Raw genomic sequence first — 19,546 nt, 5'->3', positions numbered from 1 at the left:
CTACGTATGTAGGGGAAGGTGGGGTGATTTGTGCATTTTGGAAGATGCAAAACCCCTTGTTTCTAGAAAACCGTGGAAGAAATTGGAAATGTGACCACATATTTAAGAAGAGCCATCCATTTGACTCATCCTGTAAAGAAGGGAGACACAAGGAATAAGATATAAGCACATTTAAGCTCAAAAAACTGTGTTTTGCCTTTCAAAGTAAAATTTCCATGATCAAGGTTTTTTGATTATTGTGTCTGAACAATTATAGACACGTTTGAAAACATTTGACACATGTTTAGTGCTTTGGTATGCTACACTTTGAGTCTATATAGTTAGCACAATGTCAACCCTAAATTGCTGCATCATGCCTATTATCCAAAATTCTGGGGATGGGGTGATTTGTGCGCAAGGGCCTGGGTGAGTTATAAGTAAGTAAGTAAGTAAAATGTATTTATAAAAGCACATTTATGACAGTTTGCACTGTCCAAAGTGCTGTACATAGTGCATTCAGTAGGTAAACAATGAAGGTACAATAACAATAACCAAAATAAAAGACGTAAAGCCCATACATCCACATAAACACAGATAGTAGTGCAGAGGTAAGATAGTTAATGGGGAGGAAACACCAGGGTGTACATATGGGTTTTGAGCCTTGATTTAAAGGCAGAAATGTAGGGGGAATCACATTTGTCAGGTGGCAGTTGGTTCCACAAGCACGGAGCAACTAGTGCAAAGTACATTTCTGAGAGTTGTGCCAGTGGCATGGCTGTATACGCTGGTCACCAAAAGAAAGTGATTGTCTACAGTAGCTCAGAAGAGAGTGACATCTCAATTCCACTTAACGACACCACTGATGAGAGTTCAGATGGCCAGAAAGATGATGATGGTGACTTTGTCATTGTGACACAATGACGCACAAATCACCCCACTACGTGGGGTGATTTGTGCGTCAAGACAACTTTTTTTCCGAAAGCTATATTTCTTAAACAGTTTATTCCAGATCCAAAGTTTTTATTGCCAGGGATGCACAACATCCTGAAATATATGTACATATTTGAGTTGGAGACATAACTGTCAAGGCCTCACTTTAAAATCACTTTGAGTAAAAAGTTGCACAAATCACCCCACCTTCCCCTATGTGTAAATTGGTCATTTAATAGCCTGATATGTAATTTTGTATGGTTATTTTTATCTTAACATATTTGTTTAAGAGCCCCAATTGGCGTGTAATAGAAGTTATTTACAGTTATGAGTCATGACTGAGGCCTTTAGCACATGGCTATCACTCAGTGCGGTTACATGGCACAACTAGATTGGATTATCACATATATCGAACAAGACACTCGAACGGACCGTGTCACTTGTCTGAGTATACATGGCCTTTCAGAAATCGGATAAATGTCCGATGCATGGCTGTCTCCACTATGCTAGGTGGCGCTGTAGCCCTTTCAACCATGCTTTCAACAAGTGGTTTTAGAGCCACGTCCGGTTCTCTTCCGTCAATAACCCATGGTGTAGCCTATCACGCGCAGGCACACAAGCACAGAATGAGAAGTCCGATATGAGATGTCCGATCCCTGTATACATGCAGAGAGAAAGCCGACAATGAACGAATTATCTAGGTGTTCTTATCCGACTTCTCTTGTCCGTTATTGTGCCGATTTGTGTCCGAAGTAGATCGGATAAAGGTGTTTACATGCAGTTTAAAAGTCCTGTTGAGGTCTTATTCGTTTAGTTATCCGATTATGAGTCTGCATGTAAACGCACTGATTGTTAGAAATCTTGGATTGATGATGTCATCAAGCACTGAATATTTGGAATCCAAGAAAGAAAGTACTGTTACAATTGCTATCAATCTACTGACACACTTACAGTGGGTTGGCGATAATAACCATGATAACCGTTAAGTTAGCCAAATTACCTTTGTGGACACCATGCATGAAAGGTTGTACTGTGTGCTGAAAAAATCAACTGATTGTTCTTGTGAGCTTGCAATGAATCATAACAAACGTTTCAGCTTCTTTTGATCATTTAGAGGACATTTAATGGAAACATTTATATAAACTAACAACTGCATCAAGTTTGTAACAAAAAACAATAAACTTCACCCTAGAATATCAAAAATGAACTTCATTCTTTTTGTCAATATTGACTCCCACACAAATGTGACAATAAGATTAAACCACTTAAAATGTGGTTGAGCACATGGTGGCATGGTAACAACCAGTAAAGAAGAGAACAGCACGCATACAATGAAAGCTGCACGAGGGCTGTATACTCAGAAAACCAGAATTCTCTCCAACTCATTGAAAAGAGAGATTCACTTTTAAGGCAAGGAGAAGTATTCTTTTCTTAAGAGTTCAGTAAATGGATGATAAAGACGAGAGAGTTAGAAATGTATCCTCCTGGGTAACTATGAAAAGGTTCAACAGTCACAGACCAGCTGTCAAGGGAGAGACTGGATGATCATGATTTTCTCGTTGATGCAGAAGCGGTGAAGCACACTGTACAGGTTCTCTCCACAACGCGATACCTGCCTCTCCATGGCCAGACGGAAATCTTCCTTCACTCCTTTGGTGATTCCACGAGTCACTGTGTGGTGTCTGGAAGAATTACAAAGATGAAAAAAAAAAATATGAACACAAACATACATTATGGTCAGAATGTATTGTTATGAGATGATTTGTCACAGACACAGTATGCAGAAAAGACAAAACCATGGGAACAGCATGTTACTTTTTCTCACATAAATCAGTCAAGATTACAAACATCGTGAAACAAAACCCACATAGAACAGGTGCACAAATGAAATGAGATCGAGTGTTATGAAAAGGCAAATAAAAAACTAAATTGACTACACAAGAAGACCAACGTCAATGACGTCATCCTGGAATAACAACAGGAACAAGAACAAGAACAATACGACAGCGGTGATGACCACAGAAAGACGAGCGATGGCTCAAACAAGAAACAAACGCCGACGACAGGAAAATCAAAGAAAGACTAACTCTGGATGTAAAATGACAGCCCAAATCAAAACTGGGGGGAGAGGGGGATGACAAGCCTTGAAGTTGGGAATGAAGGAAAGGGTGATGGTGTGCGGGAGGGGGGGAGTATGGGACTGTGGGAGGAGGGGCCTGGGGTACCTGTCCATGGTCTGCACCCCTTGTAGCAGAAGGGTATTTAACTCCACCCCCAGGGCGGGACTAGGGTTCCTGAGGGACAGTAACATTTAACAACTATCAGTCACTGAGGGTGCATTCTTGTCTTTTTTTTCTTCTACGGCAATTGCTGAAGGAGTTTTGACAGAAGCTTTATTATTTTCAGCATTAAAATCCATTCTACTTTCTACAGTCCGCGCCGTTCCCACCAAGAACATTTTTTTCCCCACAGGGCCATGTCTACGTAGATCATCAATCAGTAACACTGTTCTGAACATAACGGGAGTGTGTACTGTGTAGAGTCACGATGCAATCTATAAAATGTCGAATCAAGGCGCTTACTTGATCAGCATTCCCTGATTGGGCAGGAGCTCCAGCTGAATCCTACCGCCTTCTGGAGTACGCAGGTATGCAAACTCCTCCAGCATGTCTATGTCTGATAAAAAATCATGAGCTTATGGAAAGTAATGTCCAAGACAAGAAAATTCTAAAAAAGTAAACCACAAAGTATCTGGTTTATTATGTATTTGGCTTTGCCAATCATTTGTGTGAGTTGCTGCAACAACAACAAAAAGGATACTGGTGACATAGTTGAAGAAGTTCTCATACTGTAAACCGCCTTGCTGACAGATCTTATCCACTGCCCTTAAAAACAGCATCTCGCCCTGCGGCCAGTCGTGCTGCAGGAGCACCACCACGTGACCGAGGGAAAGGTCGTCACGACTGTCTGTGAAGACACGCAGCTGTTTGGACAAAATGAGAAAAAGAGAAAGTGGGTTAAACAAGGTTTTATTTCTAAATAGTCACGAAGATATGCATCAGCACAAACAGTGCTCCTCTTATCACAGACTAATCATGAAAATCGTTAAATTGCGTTTACACAAACTTGTTCAAGTACCTTGAAGCAGGCCAGCATCAGCTGGAGACAGAAAGGTAACACAGCTTTGCTCGTGCAGGGAAGCAATCTCAGGTCGTTACCTAGATATGACAGCAATCAGTTATTCCTCATTACTAGGTCAATTGGAGCATATGGAACAGCATATGGAACTTGCAGTTGTAACTAGTCACCCACAATTTCCCTTTTTAGTCAAAATATAACACCATTTGGTGCTCAATACAAAAGACAGCTTCAGAGAGAGCTAAAGCTTAAAGTGTATGGCTCTGAATCAGTGACTGGACATCGCTTTACAAAAGCAGGAAGTGTTTACCTTTCCTTGCTTTGGTCTTGCCTCGACCCTGATCCTCTGGGTTCTTTGATGGTTCTAGGCTCGGGGACAACAGCCCAGTGACGACATCAAGCAGCTTCTCACAGGCCATCTGAATCATAGATACAGTACAATGCATAACATCATCTGTGTTAACAGGGAAGGGCTATTACACAAATCTCCGCAAAACATATACTATCCTGATGTTTTGTTGTGTGCATGTGTTATATATATTTCTATTTTTTAGATTACATTTTGTGAAATAATTACACATTGAATGCGAGTAGTTAATGAGAAAAGATATACTGTATATTCAGTGAGGTCAGTATTGTATTGTACTAAATGTCTGCAGTTGTGTGGATTTAAATTAGACTAAATAACGCCACCTGCAGGCCACTTTGCCTTATTGATAAGTTGGCAGTGCATCAACTATTACACAGTATTACGTTCTTCTACAATAGCTCTAACTTCAGCAGATGCTAGAATATGTTGAATGAAAAACAAGAACAATATGTATAGGCAGGATTTGAACAACATATCTACAGAAGTAGTTGGATCAAATGACATGTAATACCAAAGGGAGAGCACTTACTGCTCAATGCAATAGTATAAACACAGCATATTTTGAGGTGTGCATTCAACATACAGTATATAAGAGGTAGAAGGAGAGACATGCAACCTGTGTTTGTATTCATGTCTCCTTACAGATAAGAGTGTGGTGGGGTTTGTTTGTGTGTTTACCCTGTACTCTCCCAGTGCGTAGTGGCAGGAGGCCTGCTGTATGATGGCCCTGTGTTGCTCCAGGCTGCCCTGACCTGGAGGGCTCTGCTGCCCAGGCTGAGGCTGCTGAACGGCAGCCATCTGGTGCAGACTGGAGATGGCCTTACGGTACTGTCCCTGGAGACACACACAGACACATTTATGAATTAAATACAGAATACATTACATAACTTCTAACTTCCCCTTAGTTGCATCCACTTGCTGCCAGTAGCATTTATATTGGCCCCATATTTAGATACTAAATTAATCAAGATAAATGAATTGCTATATTATTTTCATTGCTGCTTCTTCAACATTTCCCAACAGGGATCAATGAAGGGAAGTTTAATCCAGTGTAAAATGACAAAATGTGTCAAAAATAGAAAACTTGTCTCCTGCCTGGTATATGATCATGTCGGAGTGGAAAATTCTGAACCACAGCCAGCTGTCCGTCTTCCAAGAGCCACAGATCTTCTTGAACTCTGTTAAGATGAAATGTTAAAAAAATTCAATGATAAAGACTTTGTTTCCCCTTAACCCTCCATTAAAGAAAGGTGTATAGAGGCATACAAACACAACTGCAGTTGTTTTGGTTGCCAATTCATAATATTGTGCGCAAATGGCTGGACCCTGAGTGAGTTAAACCCAAACTAATCAGAACAGTAGAGTGGTTTACCAGCTTCAAGTCCGTCGTGGGAGTGAAGAAGGTCCCAGCTTTCCCTGGCTGTGCGGAAGCTGTCCAGAGTCTCCGACCAGCCGGGCATCTCTGTCCTGTTCACCAAAATGTGTCGACCGCGACCTTTCCCCAAGCCTTCCTCGTCATCTGAGCTCTACAAGGACAACACACACACACACACAAACATAATTATAAAAAAGCAGAGAAAATAGAAACAACACAAATGATTTCTGACCGATACTAACCATTGTCTTCTCCCTCCCATCTGCCAGTTTGCGTTTCTTATGTCCATGTTTCCCTGCTCCTCTTTCCACCTCCAGGTCATTATACACCGAGCTCAAATCCTCAACAAGGATCCACGGCCCCGAACTCAACGCGTTCACACCTGCGGAAACATAAACACATCACACAAACATTTCACCTTCCATTAAAAAAAGATAATGGGGGGGATGGATACCCCAAAGAAATGTGGGGGGGGGGAAAAGTAATGTTTGCAGAGATAGTGGCTGACCCTGGAACAGTGCGGGCTGTACTGATGAAACGTAGAGGAAGGCGCTGCGGAAGAGGACCAGCGCAGCACAGATGACCACCTGACTGCAGCAGCGGGACCTTGTGTCTCCTTCCAGACTGGGCAGGTAGCGACACAGCTCCTTCACTCTATGCAGCATGTCTATATAACTCCTACAGGATAAAAAGGCACACACACAAACAACATATTTTTTTACTACCTTAGAGTGGACAATGCTACACAAACAGGTAGTAAGTGTATGTATAATCTGTAGGCACTGCAAGGAATATAAGTGATTGAAGCAAACTCTTTCTCCTATGCTTCTCACTTTAACAGACATTATGAATGTTTTAAGAATGTTGGATTTATCACAGTTGTTGTATTAGACTGCAAAAAATAACCTTTTTATTAATAAATATGCTCACACGTACATGTATACCTACAAAACTGTTGCTAATGACTCATTCTGTGGACAACAAATTACTTGCATCTTTTCTATTTGCAATACACGTATGCGTTTAGTTTTCGTTCTTGATCTGTGCCTTGTTAATGTCCCCATGACCCTTACCTTTACTAAAAAAAATACTTCTTAGTACCTTCTGGTGTTATTATTTTTCTGTATTCATTGTTTCCATATTTGTACATGCACCAGGTACTGAGAGACACTCACTCTTCTCTATGTACATACGGTAGAATTGACAATAAAGTTGACTTTGAACCCTCATATCACAAGAATCCCATTGATACAAAACACATGGACTACCTCTGTCCTTTGTCTCCCTGCCACTCGCAGCGTGCTCCGACCACAGAGAGGATGTCCAGCAGCCTCTCCCAGGGCTCTGCCACCACCGAAGACTTTTCAGACAGGCCGTCAATCACGTAACGCTGGGAGCCACGCGACATAGTGGGGGACTTCAGGGACCCGCCTTCTTGAGATGCTATAAGGAAGGACAAATAAGAACAGAAAAAAAGGAATCAGTAATGCAGTGAAGAAACAGAAAAAAATATGGAGAAAGACCCTACTGCAGGACAGGAAATATTGGGGGTTTAACTTAGTGATCACACTGGGTAATGGCTGAAAGAAAAGGAAAGAACAACATCGACACAGGTGCAGCGGTTTACCCTGTATCTGTACATCAGCTGAGGGTCCACGTGTAACATAGCCGATGTAGAATTCAGCTGCTTTCAGCATGTATTTCTGCATCAGGCTGGCCTTCAAACGCATGTCCATGTTGTTTATGACCAAAGGAAGGACATCACACACTGTAATACAGGGGGAAACAATTAGTGTCAACGTCATTGCATTATTCAGGCAGGTTTTGCAACTGAATGAAAAGCAAGTTTTAATGCAAATAGTAAAGTGCTTCACACACCAAAAAGCTTTCTGAAGCAGTTGACGGGAGTCTCCATGTTCTCCGATGCCTCTGCCTCTAACAAGGTTTCTCCTAGACCGACCTAAAAATCCAGCAAAATGTTACAAGTGACTGTCTCAGCGCTTTACTATATGTCACCCACACAAGTGTTAAGTTACAATTACGTACCCCGTGTTGAACGACAGACTCTGGGAAGCGCTTGAGAAGGAGGAGTAGCATCTCCGCCTTCTCTAAAGTGTTGAAACACTGCTCTGTGGCTTTGAGTAGCATCTCACACTGCACACGGCCAGGCAGCGTTTCAAATAGCCCTGGAGGAGACAAACACACACACAATAGAAAAAAAGACACTCTTCCAAAACACACACTACTCTTCTCATGGCCACACTACTGTCAGTATCATGGTTTCTGCGGCTTAAGGCAAGATGGATTCAAGGCTTTTTTAAATGCCAATTGGAATGAAATTAAAGATCAAAACTACAATAACAAAACCTTTTGATAAAACTATATATTTCTTGCTATGTATAGTAGTGGTCCAACCATTATAGCCTTCATCCTTGTACTGCCAAAATATACTTAAATACCTACTTCACCGGTGGGAATATGAAGGTGTATTGAACTCTGAGATCCTATGTAGTATAAATGTGCAAACATTTTAGAAATCGATTCATCCTAGCCTGAGAAAAGGCAGAAAGAGTGTTTTATGGTATCACTGTCTAACCCAGTGCTTCTCAAATGGTGGGGCCGTGAGTTGTCAGGGGGGGGGCCTTGATTTTCAAGCGCGATGTGTGCTTGTGTATGGTCATAACCGCGCGAAAGGCCGCGATTTGCAGTAAATAAACGTCCACATGTGTCTCTGTATGCTATTTAAAAAGAAATCAAGCAAGTAGACTAATAAAAACATTAATGAATTATAGGTTATCGCATCACAGAAGGCATATTGGCCTATAATAATAAAAAAAACACCACCTTAATAACTATGTTTACAGTTTAATTTTTTTTGAATGAAATGCAAACCTCAGTGAATCATTTGCTCTTGTTTCTCTGTCCTGAGACTCACACAGACTGAGTAGTCTTGTTTAAATGTTACAAATTGAGCTAATAAACTGAACTTCGATTTTTTTTAAGTTGCTGCAGAAGTTATCTCAGCTAATTTTATAATCTAACATCTAATTTGATAATAAGGTGATTTTATGCAGAATGCTCATGCCAGAAACTCATACAGTGGTTTTGTACAGATAAATAAATAATTATTAGCAGGTTCTCAACACTATTTCAATTTAGGGGGGGGGCGCGAAAAAATTTCTGTCCCCTAGGGGGGGGCATGACAGAAAATAATTGAGAACCACTGGTCTAACCCTACATTTTAAGAGTGTGACATCACATGAGTAAAAATGTAGGGTTAGGATTAACAGGAGAGCTGGGCCAAGGGAAGACTGAGGAAAGACTGAGGGAAGAAAAACCTCATTCATCATATTATAATAGTGATTTTATAATGATAGAAAGCAGGTTCCTTGTAGGTGAAGTATTCCTTTAAGGGGTCACATCCAATCAAAGCAACAATCTCATCTATCATATATTCCCAAAAGGTTTGTATCTTTGTAAAGTTCTGAAACATATGAATATACACTCACCGGCCACTTTATTAGGTACAGCGGTTCATTTTCTTGTGAACACATAATTAATCAGCCAATCACATGTTAGCAACTCAATGCATTTAGGCATGTATACCTGGACGGGACAACTTATTGAGGTTGAAACTGAGCAAGAGAATGGGGAAGAAAGGGGTTTTAAGTGTCTTTAAACATGGCAATGTTGAGGGTGCCAGGAGGGCTGGTCTGAGTTTTTCAGAAACTGCTGATCTACTGGGATTTTCACTCTAAACCATCTCTAGGGTTTACAGAGAATGGTCCGAAAAAGAAAAAATATCCAGTGAGCGCCATTTGTTTGGACGTAAAATGCCTTGTTGAAGTCAGAGGTCAGTGGAGGATGGGCATACTGGTTCGAGGTGATAGAAAGGCAACAGTAACTCAAATAACCACACGTTACAACCAGTGTATGCAGAATACCATCTCTGAACGCAAAATACAACCAACTTTGAAGCAGATGGGCTACAGCAACAGAAGACCCCACCGGGTGCCACTCCTGTCAGGAAAATTAGGCTACTATTCGCACAGCCAATATTGGACAATAGAAGATTGAAAAATCATGCCTGGTCTGATGAGTCTCGATTTCAGTTGCGCCATTCAGATGGCAGGTTCAGAATTTGGCGTAAACAACATGAAAGCATGGCTCCATCCTGCCGTGCACCATCAACCATGCCACGTTAAAAGTAACTTAAATCCCCTTTCTTCCCCATTCTGATGCTCGGTTTACTTCAGCACGTGTCTTGACCACGTCTACATGCCTAAATGCATTGTGTTGCGGCCATATGATTGGAAGATTAGCTTTTTGTTTAAGCAATTGAACAGGTGTACATAATAAAGTGGTCGGTGAGTGTATGTTCCAATATCTGATTTGCATTTAACTGCTCCTTAACAATATGTACAATACTGTAATTGTTACTGTAATACTGTAACAATAATGTATGCATTAGGCAAGTCTTCTCTCACCTCGTAGAAACAGTGCATGTTTGTCCTGAGAGTCACTGCGCAGTGCAGCTGTGATCACACTGATCTCCCGCCAAACAATGGGCTGATCTGGAAAGTTTATAAACCTAAAAGGATGGAGAAAATAATTGGCAGTTTGTTACTGTAGCTCAGACTCAATGCAAAAGCCCACGGGACATTAACACCAGAACGATAGAGATAATACACTGTAACTCACATGTCATACAGCAGTCTCCCTGCAGAAGTGGTCCTCTCTGCGTTGCGTTCAATGATGTACATTTCGTACTGGGGAAAAAAATAACTCCATTTTAACAAAGGCCTCATAACAGATGGGTAATAATGCCTGGCTGGTGGATTTGGGGAAATTCATAAACTGCCAACAGCTGATGTTACCTGTATGTTGAAGTCTGCAGGGTAAAGAGTCCTGGCTGTGATGAGCCATGCTTTGGCTGCACAGGGATCATCAGAGACTAGGTCCCGGGCTCTTTTCACCAAAAACTCGCAGTCTTTTTGCGCTGACATTTTTACATGAATGGAGGTGTTTAGTGCAAGGGGCGACTCATTGACCAGAGATCAACACATACGGTTGTCTCGGTGGATACGTTAGCGTTAAGCTAATGTGACCTATTCTGTGCAAAATGTAAGAATATAGCAAGTAAGCGTTAAGTAACTTATATTACTCGAATATCTCATACATTGACAACGGCCATACGTATTATGAAAAAGAAGAGCAACTAATAACCCATTTAGATGGGCTAATAAGAGAGAGTATTTAATGCTAAATGCTTTATTTACCGACGCATCCACTGACGTTACCACCGTAGTCGTAAAACTGAAGCTGCATCCTGCTTTACGACACACATTCAAGCACTGTCGGATTAGCTAGTCACACCAAAATAATGCGAAAAACAATAGTTTTTACCGTTGTAATGTTTGTTTTACTCAAAAACCGGGATGATTTACACATCCTAAATATCCATGTACGTGTAAATGTAAAAAGAAGCTCTCTCAGAGAGTCTCTGAGGTTAGCTCTCCCACATACTATCAGATATGTTACAGTGCGCATGCGCTTTAGATACGTTTCTGGTGTCACCTGCTGCGGCAGACAGACGGACACGACCTACAGTACTTGTGTCCCAGTTAACCTGCGGGGGAAAAACTGTTTTCTACCTGTCCATGCGACGGGACAGTGACAGGTGCACACGGCAGGTAAAGACCTAATGATGAGCCCGAGTTGCTCTTTCGCCTCTTATCTTCTAATCATCAATTATCGCTTGTCCGTTTTGACTCTTATCATGCTAGCCATGGAGCATGCTAGGCAGACAGAGTGACAGACAGACACTTTTTTATTTTTTGTAGCCATTGTATCAGACCCTGTACTCGTTTTACCGTAAACACACATTCAATTAGTTGACTGTTACTAACTGAAGCGAGGAGGGCCAAGTGACTAGCACTGTTAAGCTAGCTATGGTGGCTAACCAGCTTGAGCGTCTGGGTGTTTTAGCTGTTGTGCGAAGCATGCTAGCCCGTCGATGTTTGTTCATCTTCAGCGGGCCGTTCATTCAGTAACATAAAATGACTCCGTGTTCTGGCTGTAATGGAAACATTAACTCGTGTCATGTGTGTATGTCAGCGCGCTGAGTGTGTGCCAGGTCAACGGGCATGACTTGACAAGCTCGCAAGTTTGAAGAAAGCAGCGCTCAGAGGGCGTGATCCTTATGTAATAGGGTTGTTTGCTTCTGCTGAAATCTATTGATTTAGTTAAAAAAAACAATCTCTTAATGGGGCCGTTTTGAATTTACATTTGAACAATATCTAACGTTGGAAAGCGATATAATTCTAATGAAACATGCCAACGTTTAAAGTACAGAACCATCGAAAAGTGGAGCCATTCAAAGTAAAATGAGTCATTCACTGGGAATGTAAAAAGTATAGTAATTAAACAGCTCCATCTAGTTGCTGTTGTAGAATAACAGCTGTGCCATTGCCATCACAATACTATTTCCTTTATTATACTGTGGGTTTATTATAATTGTAAGTACCATAACAGGCTTCAATGGGACGGGTGTCTTGTTGCAGCCTGGGGTTGTCACACTCACAAGTAACTGTGTGTAAGGATTTCTGCAGTGGTATTTTGGTTTCATGCACTATAACCTCCAATGACCCCTCAACCACTGTGTACTGCTTTCCCTATATTTAGACAACTACTATATGTGTTATATAAATGGCTTAATGTAGTAAACCTATTTTACAGTATTTTTGTTTTAGGATCTTGCTTTTATTCAAGTTAAGTTAGTAATTATTGATATTGACAATTGTTGAATTAGCTTCTAGCTTCTTTAATACTAAATAAAAAAACAAATAAAAAGGTTGAATACATGGCTTTGTGATGTATAGTAAATTAACAGACCCAGGGTTTCTGCTCATCATAGTTGTGTTCTCATTTCCCACTTATCAGTATGTTAGGTTGTATAATAACTCTTATCAGTGTGACAGGTTACACACACTGTAGGCTGGTCTCTGAAGTCAAACAGTACAACCAGTTTGAGCCAACATTGATTAATATTATCGAGAATATTTTCAATAATAAATTGTGTGAGAAGTGAAATATTCATGTTTATAGGCTGCAGTTTTATGGATATTTGATATTGAATAAACTACTTGCTATATTCAGTTTAATGTATTTAGATTTGTTTGCGATTTTGATTAAATATATATTATAGAATAGAATATATTTCTGGTAATTTTCCAGCCCAGCGACTGTTCAAAATGTTATTTTATATTTTCTGTTGCTGCATTCTTTAGTAAGTGCATACAATATGTCCAAACTCTTTCATAAGCGAATTGGAAGGATCATTTCCAAATATGTATTTATAAAAATCAGTCAGGGGGGAGTATATGTTTATAAATGTTTATTAAACCTCGGAAGGAGTAAGTGTCTGTTTTTTGATGTCCCCTTTTTAATTTTGGATGGAATTGTCGTGGCATACTATCACATAAAGGTAATAAATGCTATTATAACAGTAAATATACCTATATCTTATATATCCTCTCTCTTTACAGGGTCTACATTTCACAAAAGAGTGCGGTGCTGATGTGAAACTGGAGGACCAGGCTATGGAGCTCTGAGCCTCCCATGGCTGTTAACACCATGGACTCTGAGTCAGCCCGGACACCTCAGCCTCAGGCTGGCCTGACTACAGGAGGCCCCTCCATGATGCCTGCTCTGAGTTCCAGGCTGGGCACTGAAGGGAAACACTATGTCTGCGGCTCCATCGCGGCCTTCACCAACATCATGGTAACCTTCCCCATCCAGAAAGTTCTGTTCCGCCAGCAGCTGCACGGTGTGGTAGCCACCGAGGCCGTGCGTCAGCTCCAGAGGGATGGGCTGAGGAACCTTTACAGAGGCCTGCTGCCCCCTCTGCTCCAGAAGAGCACTACAGTGGCCATCATGTTTGGCCTGTATGAGGACTTCTCCAGAGTCTTACTGGACCAGGCCAGTGGCAGCGGCGTGCCAGAGCTGGTGACGAGAAGCTTCGCCGCAGCGTTGGCTGGCGCCGCAGAGGCCGTCCTGACACCGTTTGAGCGTGTGCAGACTCTCCTACAAGACCACCGGCACCACGCACGCTTTAACAACACAGCACACACCTTCCGAACTCTTCTGACTGAGCATGGTTTCAGGGAGTGTTACCGTGGCCTTGTGCCCATACTGGTCCGTAACGGCCCCAGCAATGTGCTCTTCTTCGGGCTCCGTGGACCCATTAAGGAGCAGCTCCCCCAAGCCCAGAGCAAGGCAGGTCACATAGTTAATGATTTTGTGTGCGGGGGTTTGCTGGGGGCAGCCCTCGGAATCATGTTCTACCCATTAAATGTGGTGAAGTCTCGAGCTCAGTCTCAGGTGGGCGGAGCCTTCCAGCCTTGCGGCCAGGTGCTGCTAACAGTGTGGAGAGAGAGGGGTGGCAGTGTGGCCATGCTCTTTAGAGGGGCCCACCTTAACTACCACCGTTCACTCCTGTCCTGGGGGATCATCAATGCCACCTACGAGCTACTGCTGAAGCTTGTATAAGAGGGGAGGATAAAGACGACAGAATGAAGATCTAGAGAAGAAGAGAGAGTATTTAAAGGGAAGAACCTGTATGGAGTGGTAGAGCCATTTTTAAGATGAAAGAAAATCGTAAAGTCAAGCAGATGCACTTGCTGTCTGGGACTGGTTTTTTGAAACACTTGAGTTTCCATGACTGAAAGACAAGCAGCGGAGTTGCACTTCTGACAGGGGCCAACAGTCACATTTAGATATACCACCTGCCACATGCCATTACCATTTACTGTTGTCAAAGTATTAAGAACAAGAAGCACGCTTTAGCCTATACAACACTTGTGCCAGGGTCCAAATGAATTGCCCTTGTTTTGCTCTGTGTACAAATATTTTTTGTGAGCAAACTTTAGCGCTTTTTTTTCTCTCCACAGTTTGAAGCAAAGGTTACATGACTGGATTCACTTTGTTTTGTGGCAGAAATGGTCTATTAGTATGAGCTGTTTGCTGTGGTGTTCTGTAAACAATATCCTTCTGTCTATTTGACCAAGATCTCGTTCTCTGTGAGGCTGTATTCTGCCACTTGACTGAAAACACTTTTGTACTTTTGACCATTGAAATGCTGCGAGATTTATTGTCAAGTCGAGTGTTGTCGCAGCTTTATTACCCATGTTTGCTCCATCGCCTCCCTTTTTGGGCTTATACTGTATGTTCAAAGATCAAATGATTGAAATGAGTATCAGGGATAAGCAAGTTCTTGGAAATACTGTGTAGCAGACACAGGCAAGTGGTTTTAACCAGTTTCTCCTTCCACACATGATTCATCTTTGCCAATTTGAATCACAAATGTTTTGTCAAACGGTATTCATCTTGGTTTATTTAAGGAAGTGCTTTTGGCAGGGTGTTTGTTATTTGAGTGTTGACAAGTGCTCATTGATGTATTTGCCAGTAAAACATATACAGTTACACCCAGAGCTCGTCTGTTTTTATAATTTGTTGGCAAGGGGGGGACATTATATGGAATCTAGACTGCTGTTGCAACACGATTTGCACAGAAACTGTTTGCCTTTTGTTTAAGCTCTCCTATTTTTAAACAAATGCTTTGCAGCTTCAGAAACGTACCCTTTTTTATTTATTTGGCTGGGCACCATTGCTGCTTTGTTCAATTTTGGGCTGTTGTTCAGTTACGGACCAACAAAGTGCTCCTCGATGGATGTTTCCTTTTTTATAAACTTTAATATCTCTTGTTTTATACATGTGTCTCTCTCCCTCTGCTCCCTCTTTTATATAGTACGCTTGCGCTCCTCTCTGCCTGTAACATCTGTTGACATAATGGGCTCAGATTTCAAGCATGAGTAGACGCAGTCACCACGCAGCAGCTCTTGCTGGCTACGACAGCCCGAAGTGGAAAGGCATGCTGCTGCTGCTCGGACACAGCGAGAGAGAGAGAGAGAGAGGGAGAGGGTGAACGGTAATGGTGCTGAGAGAAGACAGGGTTCAGAGGGTGATGTTCAGTGGCACAAAGAGCTCAAGCTGCCATGTAAATGTTTCACTTGGCCTATTTCCTCAGAATCTTCTCTGTCCAGCACAGTGTACCGTTTAATGGAGTCTCCCCAGGATTTTCTGGGGTTTCCTCTTAAAAAGAAAATGAGACTTTGTATTAAACTGGGTTTTAGAAAGTGGGACACCATTTCTTATATTCAACAATGCTGTTCATAATGACCACTTTCCCTGAAGCCCATGACACCAAATCACAGCAAAACTGTCAAATTGAATGATTGCAAACCGAATGAAATGTTTCAAATCAATCCAATTAAAAAGGCTTACGGTGTGTAAGTTTATTATGTGGGTGTTTTTTTTATGGGGACACATTTGGACAACTGTCATATTTTCAAAATTAAAGCTTAATTCAACTCCCAAAAATATGACTTATTTGTCACTTATGTAATAGAGGCACCCACACATTATGAAACACAACAGCTTCCTCCCCTGTGACTAACGCTTTACAATAACATGTCTCATTTATCCCACCCTTCCTTGCCCAATCCAATTAAAAAGGCTTACGGTGTGTAAGTTTATTATGTGGGTGTTTTTTTTATGGGGACACATTTGGACAACTGTCATATTTTCAAAATTAAAGCTTAATTCAACTCCCAAAAATATGACTTATTTGTCACTTATGTAATAGAGGCACCCACACATTATGAAACACAACAGCTTCCTCCCCTGTGACTAACGCTTTACAATAACATGTCTCATTTATCCCACCCTTCCTTGCCCAAATATACATGGTAATCCCTTGCTTGTAATCAATCACACAATTGGCAGCCCCCTTTACAATGAGGTATTGTAGTCAAACTGAACAGACTTAACACTGAATCAAAATGAAGGATGGAGCAAACACTCAAGTACAATGGCTAGTTCGACACCTCTGTCAGCGCAGTGCTGTCGGACCATGTTTTTCTTGCGTGCGCGCCCAGTGCAGAGTGCAACTTTCTAGATTACTGGGTCGAGAAGTCAGACTGCAGATAATGATCAGATTAAGGGCAATCTGACATGGGGACTTTGGATCAGGCGGGGGTTGAGCTGCTGTATAGTCACAAAGCCTCTCAGCTCTATCAGTGTCTCATTTTCACCCTTTCAGGCCCCTCGTTTTGGGTGAAATCTCACATATTCACATCCAAATTCAATATTTAGGAATGCATTTTAATGAACAGTATCATCTAGCTCAGCTGGCTCTCTGTCAATAATTTAGAGACATTCCCAGTACCAGAGTGAGAAAAGAGGGAAAGGAGTCCCCCAGTGCTACATGCATAGGTCTACTGGCCTTTGTCACAATACAGCTGAGCTACTCAATGCTGAGAAAGAAATTTCAAAGTTATCCTCATTATCAGTAGAACTGCAACAACACAAATAAAGGTTACATTGATCGCTAAGGTCTGTCTTCAAATCTTCATTGTCTTTTTTACCCCCGGGTTTTTATTTTAAGGTCAGGATGGTATTTTGAATGTCTTTTGATCCGATTAGTGGACCAAATATTTAAAGACGGAGTGTGTGTGTGTGTGTGTGTGTGTGTGTGTGTGTGTGTGTGTGTGTGTGTGTGTGTGTGTGTGTGTGTGTGTGTGTGTGTGTGTGTGTGTGTGCGCGCGCGCTGAAAAAAGCAGTTGTAACACAGCCTAGATTTTGACGTAGTGGATCGTGAGGAGAAATACACAGATTTAGTCAAAAAGTGATTTTGACAACAAAACTTCTCCAGAATCACTGGCTCTACCTTAAAATACATACTTCACCAGTGGAAATATTATGAAGGTGTATTGAACTCTGAGATCCCATGTAATAAATGTAAAAACATTTTAGAAATCGGTTCATCCTAGCCTGAGAAAAGGCAGAAAGATGGTTTTATGGTCTCACAGTCCAACAGGCCCGGTTCTAGACAGTTAGATGAGGGTGGGCCTGTAGAAATTTTAGGTGGGCACACTGGGCAGAGAGACCGAAGATGCGAGATTTTTTGCCCTTGTAAGATCTCTACGTCTGCTTTTTGGCACATTTACTGTGAATTGTGTAGAACACAATATGCAAATAAACTTTGAGTGTTGCTGTGTTTGATTCTTGCATGTTTTTTTCCAAAATGTTTATGAATAACATATCATATACATTATATACAACATATTGTATTTTTTTTTTAATCGCAGTATTAACTGTAGGCAGCCTGAGCTGATTGAAGTGAAAGCTTTGGGACTGGGCAACCTGGATGGTGGTAGTCCAGAGCTATATACTATACACACTATAGGGGAGAGTGGCCTAAGTTGTGCCGGTGGGAAAGTTGTGCCACCCCTTGTTTCTAGAAAACCATAGAAGAAATTGGAAATGTGACCACATATTTAAGAAGAGCCATCCATTAAACTCATCCTGTAAAGAAGGGAGAAACATGGAATGAGATATAAGCACATTTAAGCTAAAAAAAACTGTTTTTTGCCTTTCAAAGTAAAATTTCCATGATCAAGGTTTTTTGATTATTGTGTCTGAACAATTATAGACACGTTTGAAAACATTTGACACATGTTTTAGTGCTTTAGTATGCTACACTTTGTGTCTATATAGTTAGCACGATGTCAGCCCTAAACTGCTGCATCATGCCTATTATCCCAAATTCTGGGGATGGGGTGATTTGTGCCAGAGGGCCTAGGTGAGTTATAAGTAAGTAAGTAAAATGTATTTATAAAAGAACATTTATAACAGTGTACACTGTCCAAAGTGCTTTACATAGTGCATTCAGTAGGTAAAAAATTAAGGTAAAATAACAATAACCAAAATAAAAGACATAAAGCCCAGACATCCACATATGAACAAAGATAGTAGTGCAGAGGTAAAATAGTTAATTGGGAGGAAAAACCAGGGTGTACAGATGGGTTTTGAGCCATGATTTAAAGGCAGAAATGGAGAGGGAATCGCATATGCCAGGTGGCAGTTGGTTCTACAAGGGCGGAGCAGCTAGTGCAAAGTACATTTCTGAGAGTTGTGCCATTGGCATGGCTGTATACGCTGGTCACCCAAAGAAAGTGATTGTCTACAGTAGCTCAAAAGAGACTGACATCTCCATTCCACTTAACGACACCACTGACAAGAGTTCAGATGGCCAGAAAGATGATGATGATGGTGACTTTGTCATTGTTAGCTTTGCAGGCAAAACCACCTAGATCTGCTAGGCCTTGTTTAAGAAAATGTACCTTCAATCTTTGTAAAATATTTACTTTAAATACACCTTAAATAAGTGATTGTCTAATGTATTTGTCTTGCATTACAGTTTATGAGATATATATCAATGGCACAATTTACCCCATGGTATTTTCTCCAATGGCACAACTTACACCACACCGGGGGCAAGTTGTGCCACAAGACTACTTTTTTTCCGAAAGCTATATTTCTTCAACAGTTTATTCCAGATCCAAAGTTTTTATTGCCAGGGATGCACAACACCCTGAAATATATGTATATATTTGAGTTGGAGACTTTACTGTCAAGGCCTCACTTTAAAGTCACTTTGAGTAAAAAGTGGCACAACTTAGGCCACTCTCCCCTATATATATGTAGTCTTTCCACTATTGGCTCCGATGTCCAGCTGGGTGAAAATAGTAGCCAGCCGAGGTCACGACCCTGCTAGGGGGGTCCGGGGGTATGCCCCCCGGGGAGATTTTTTTTTACCTTTTTAAAGTGAAATGCATGAATCTGGTGCACTT

At 41.4% G+C, this 19,546-nt stretch overlaps 2 protein-coding genes across 2 annotated transcripts; one reads left to right on the top strand and one right to left on the bottom strand.

Annotated features, from left to right (window-relative positions):
- Window positions 1-1,178: 1,178 nt before the first annotated feature.
- On the bottom strand, window positions 1,179-11,099 carry ints10 (integrator complex subunit 10). The gene is made up of 17 exons (XM_080035819.1): window positions 10,670-11,099; window positions 10,494-10,561; window positions 10,280-10,383; window positions 7,839-7,978; window positions 7,671-7,752; window positions 7,420-7,560; window positions 7,061-7,235; window positions 6,301-6,470; window positions 6,035-6,174; window positions 5,790-5,943; window positions 5,513-5,595; window positions 5,096-5,251; window positions 4,358-4,466; window positions 4,048-4,127; window positions 3,730-3,892; window positions 3,492-3,585; window positions 1,179-2,591 (listed from the first exon to the last, which is right to left on the bottom strand). Exons 1-17 carry the CDS (start codon window positions 10,796-10,798, stop codon window positions 2,435-2,437), a joined length of 2,145 nt encoding a protein of 714 aa, XP_079891945.1. The 5' UTR covers window positions 10,799-11,099; the 3' UTR covers window positions 1,179-2,434.
- Window positions 11,100-11,356: 257 nt separating this feature from the next.
- On the top strand, window positions 11,357-15,283 carry slc25a51b (solute carrier family 25 member 51b). The gene is made up of 2 exons (XM_080035954.1): window positions 11,357-11,485; window positions 13,340-15,283. The coding sequence occupies exon 2, from the start codon at window positions 13,413-13,415 to the stop codon at window positions 14,340-14,342; it is 930 nt and encodes a 309-aa protein (XP_079892080.1). The 5' UTR covers window positions 11,357-11,485; window positions 13,340-13,412; the 3' UTR covers window positions 14,343-15,283.
- Window positions 15,284-19,546: the final 4,263 nt, after the last annotated feature.

Source organism: Ammodytes marinus, assembly GCF_949987685.1.
Source record: "Ammodytes marinus genome assembly, chromosome: 10".
NCBI lineage: Eukaryota > Metazoa > Chordata > Actinopteri > Uranoscopiformes > Ammodytidae > Ammodytes > Ammodytes marinus.
The sequence above is the reverse complement of the archived record's forward strand: the minus strand, read 5'-3'. Positions and strand labels throughout refer to the sequence as shown.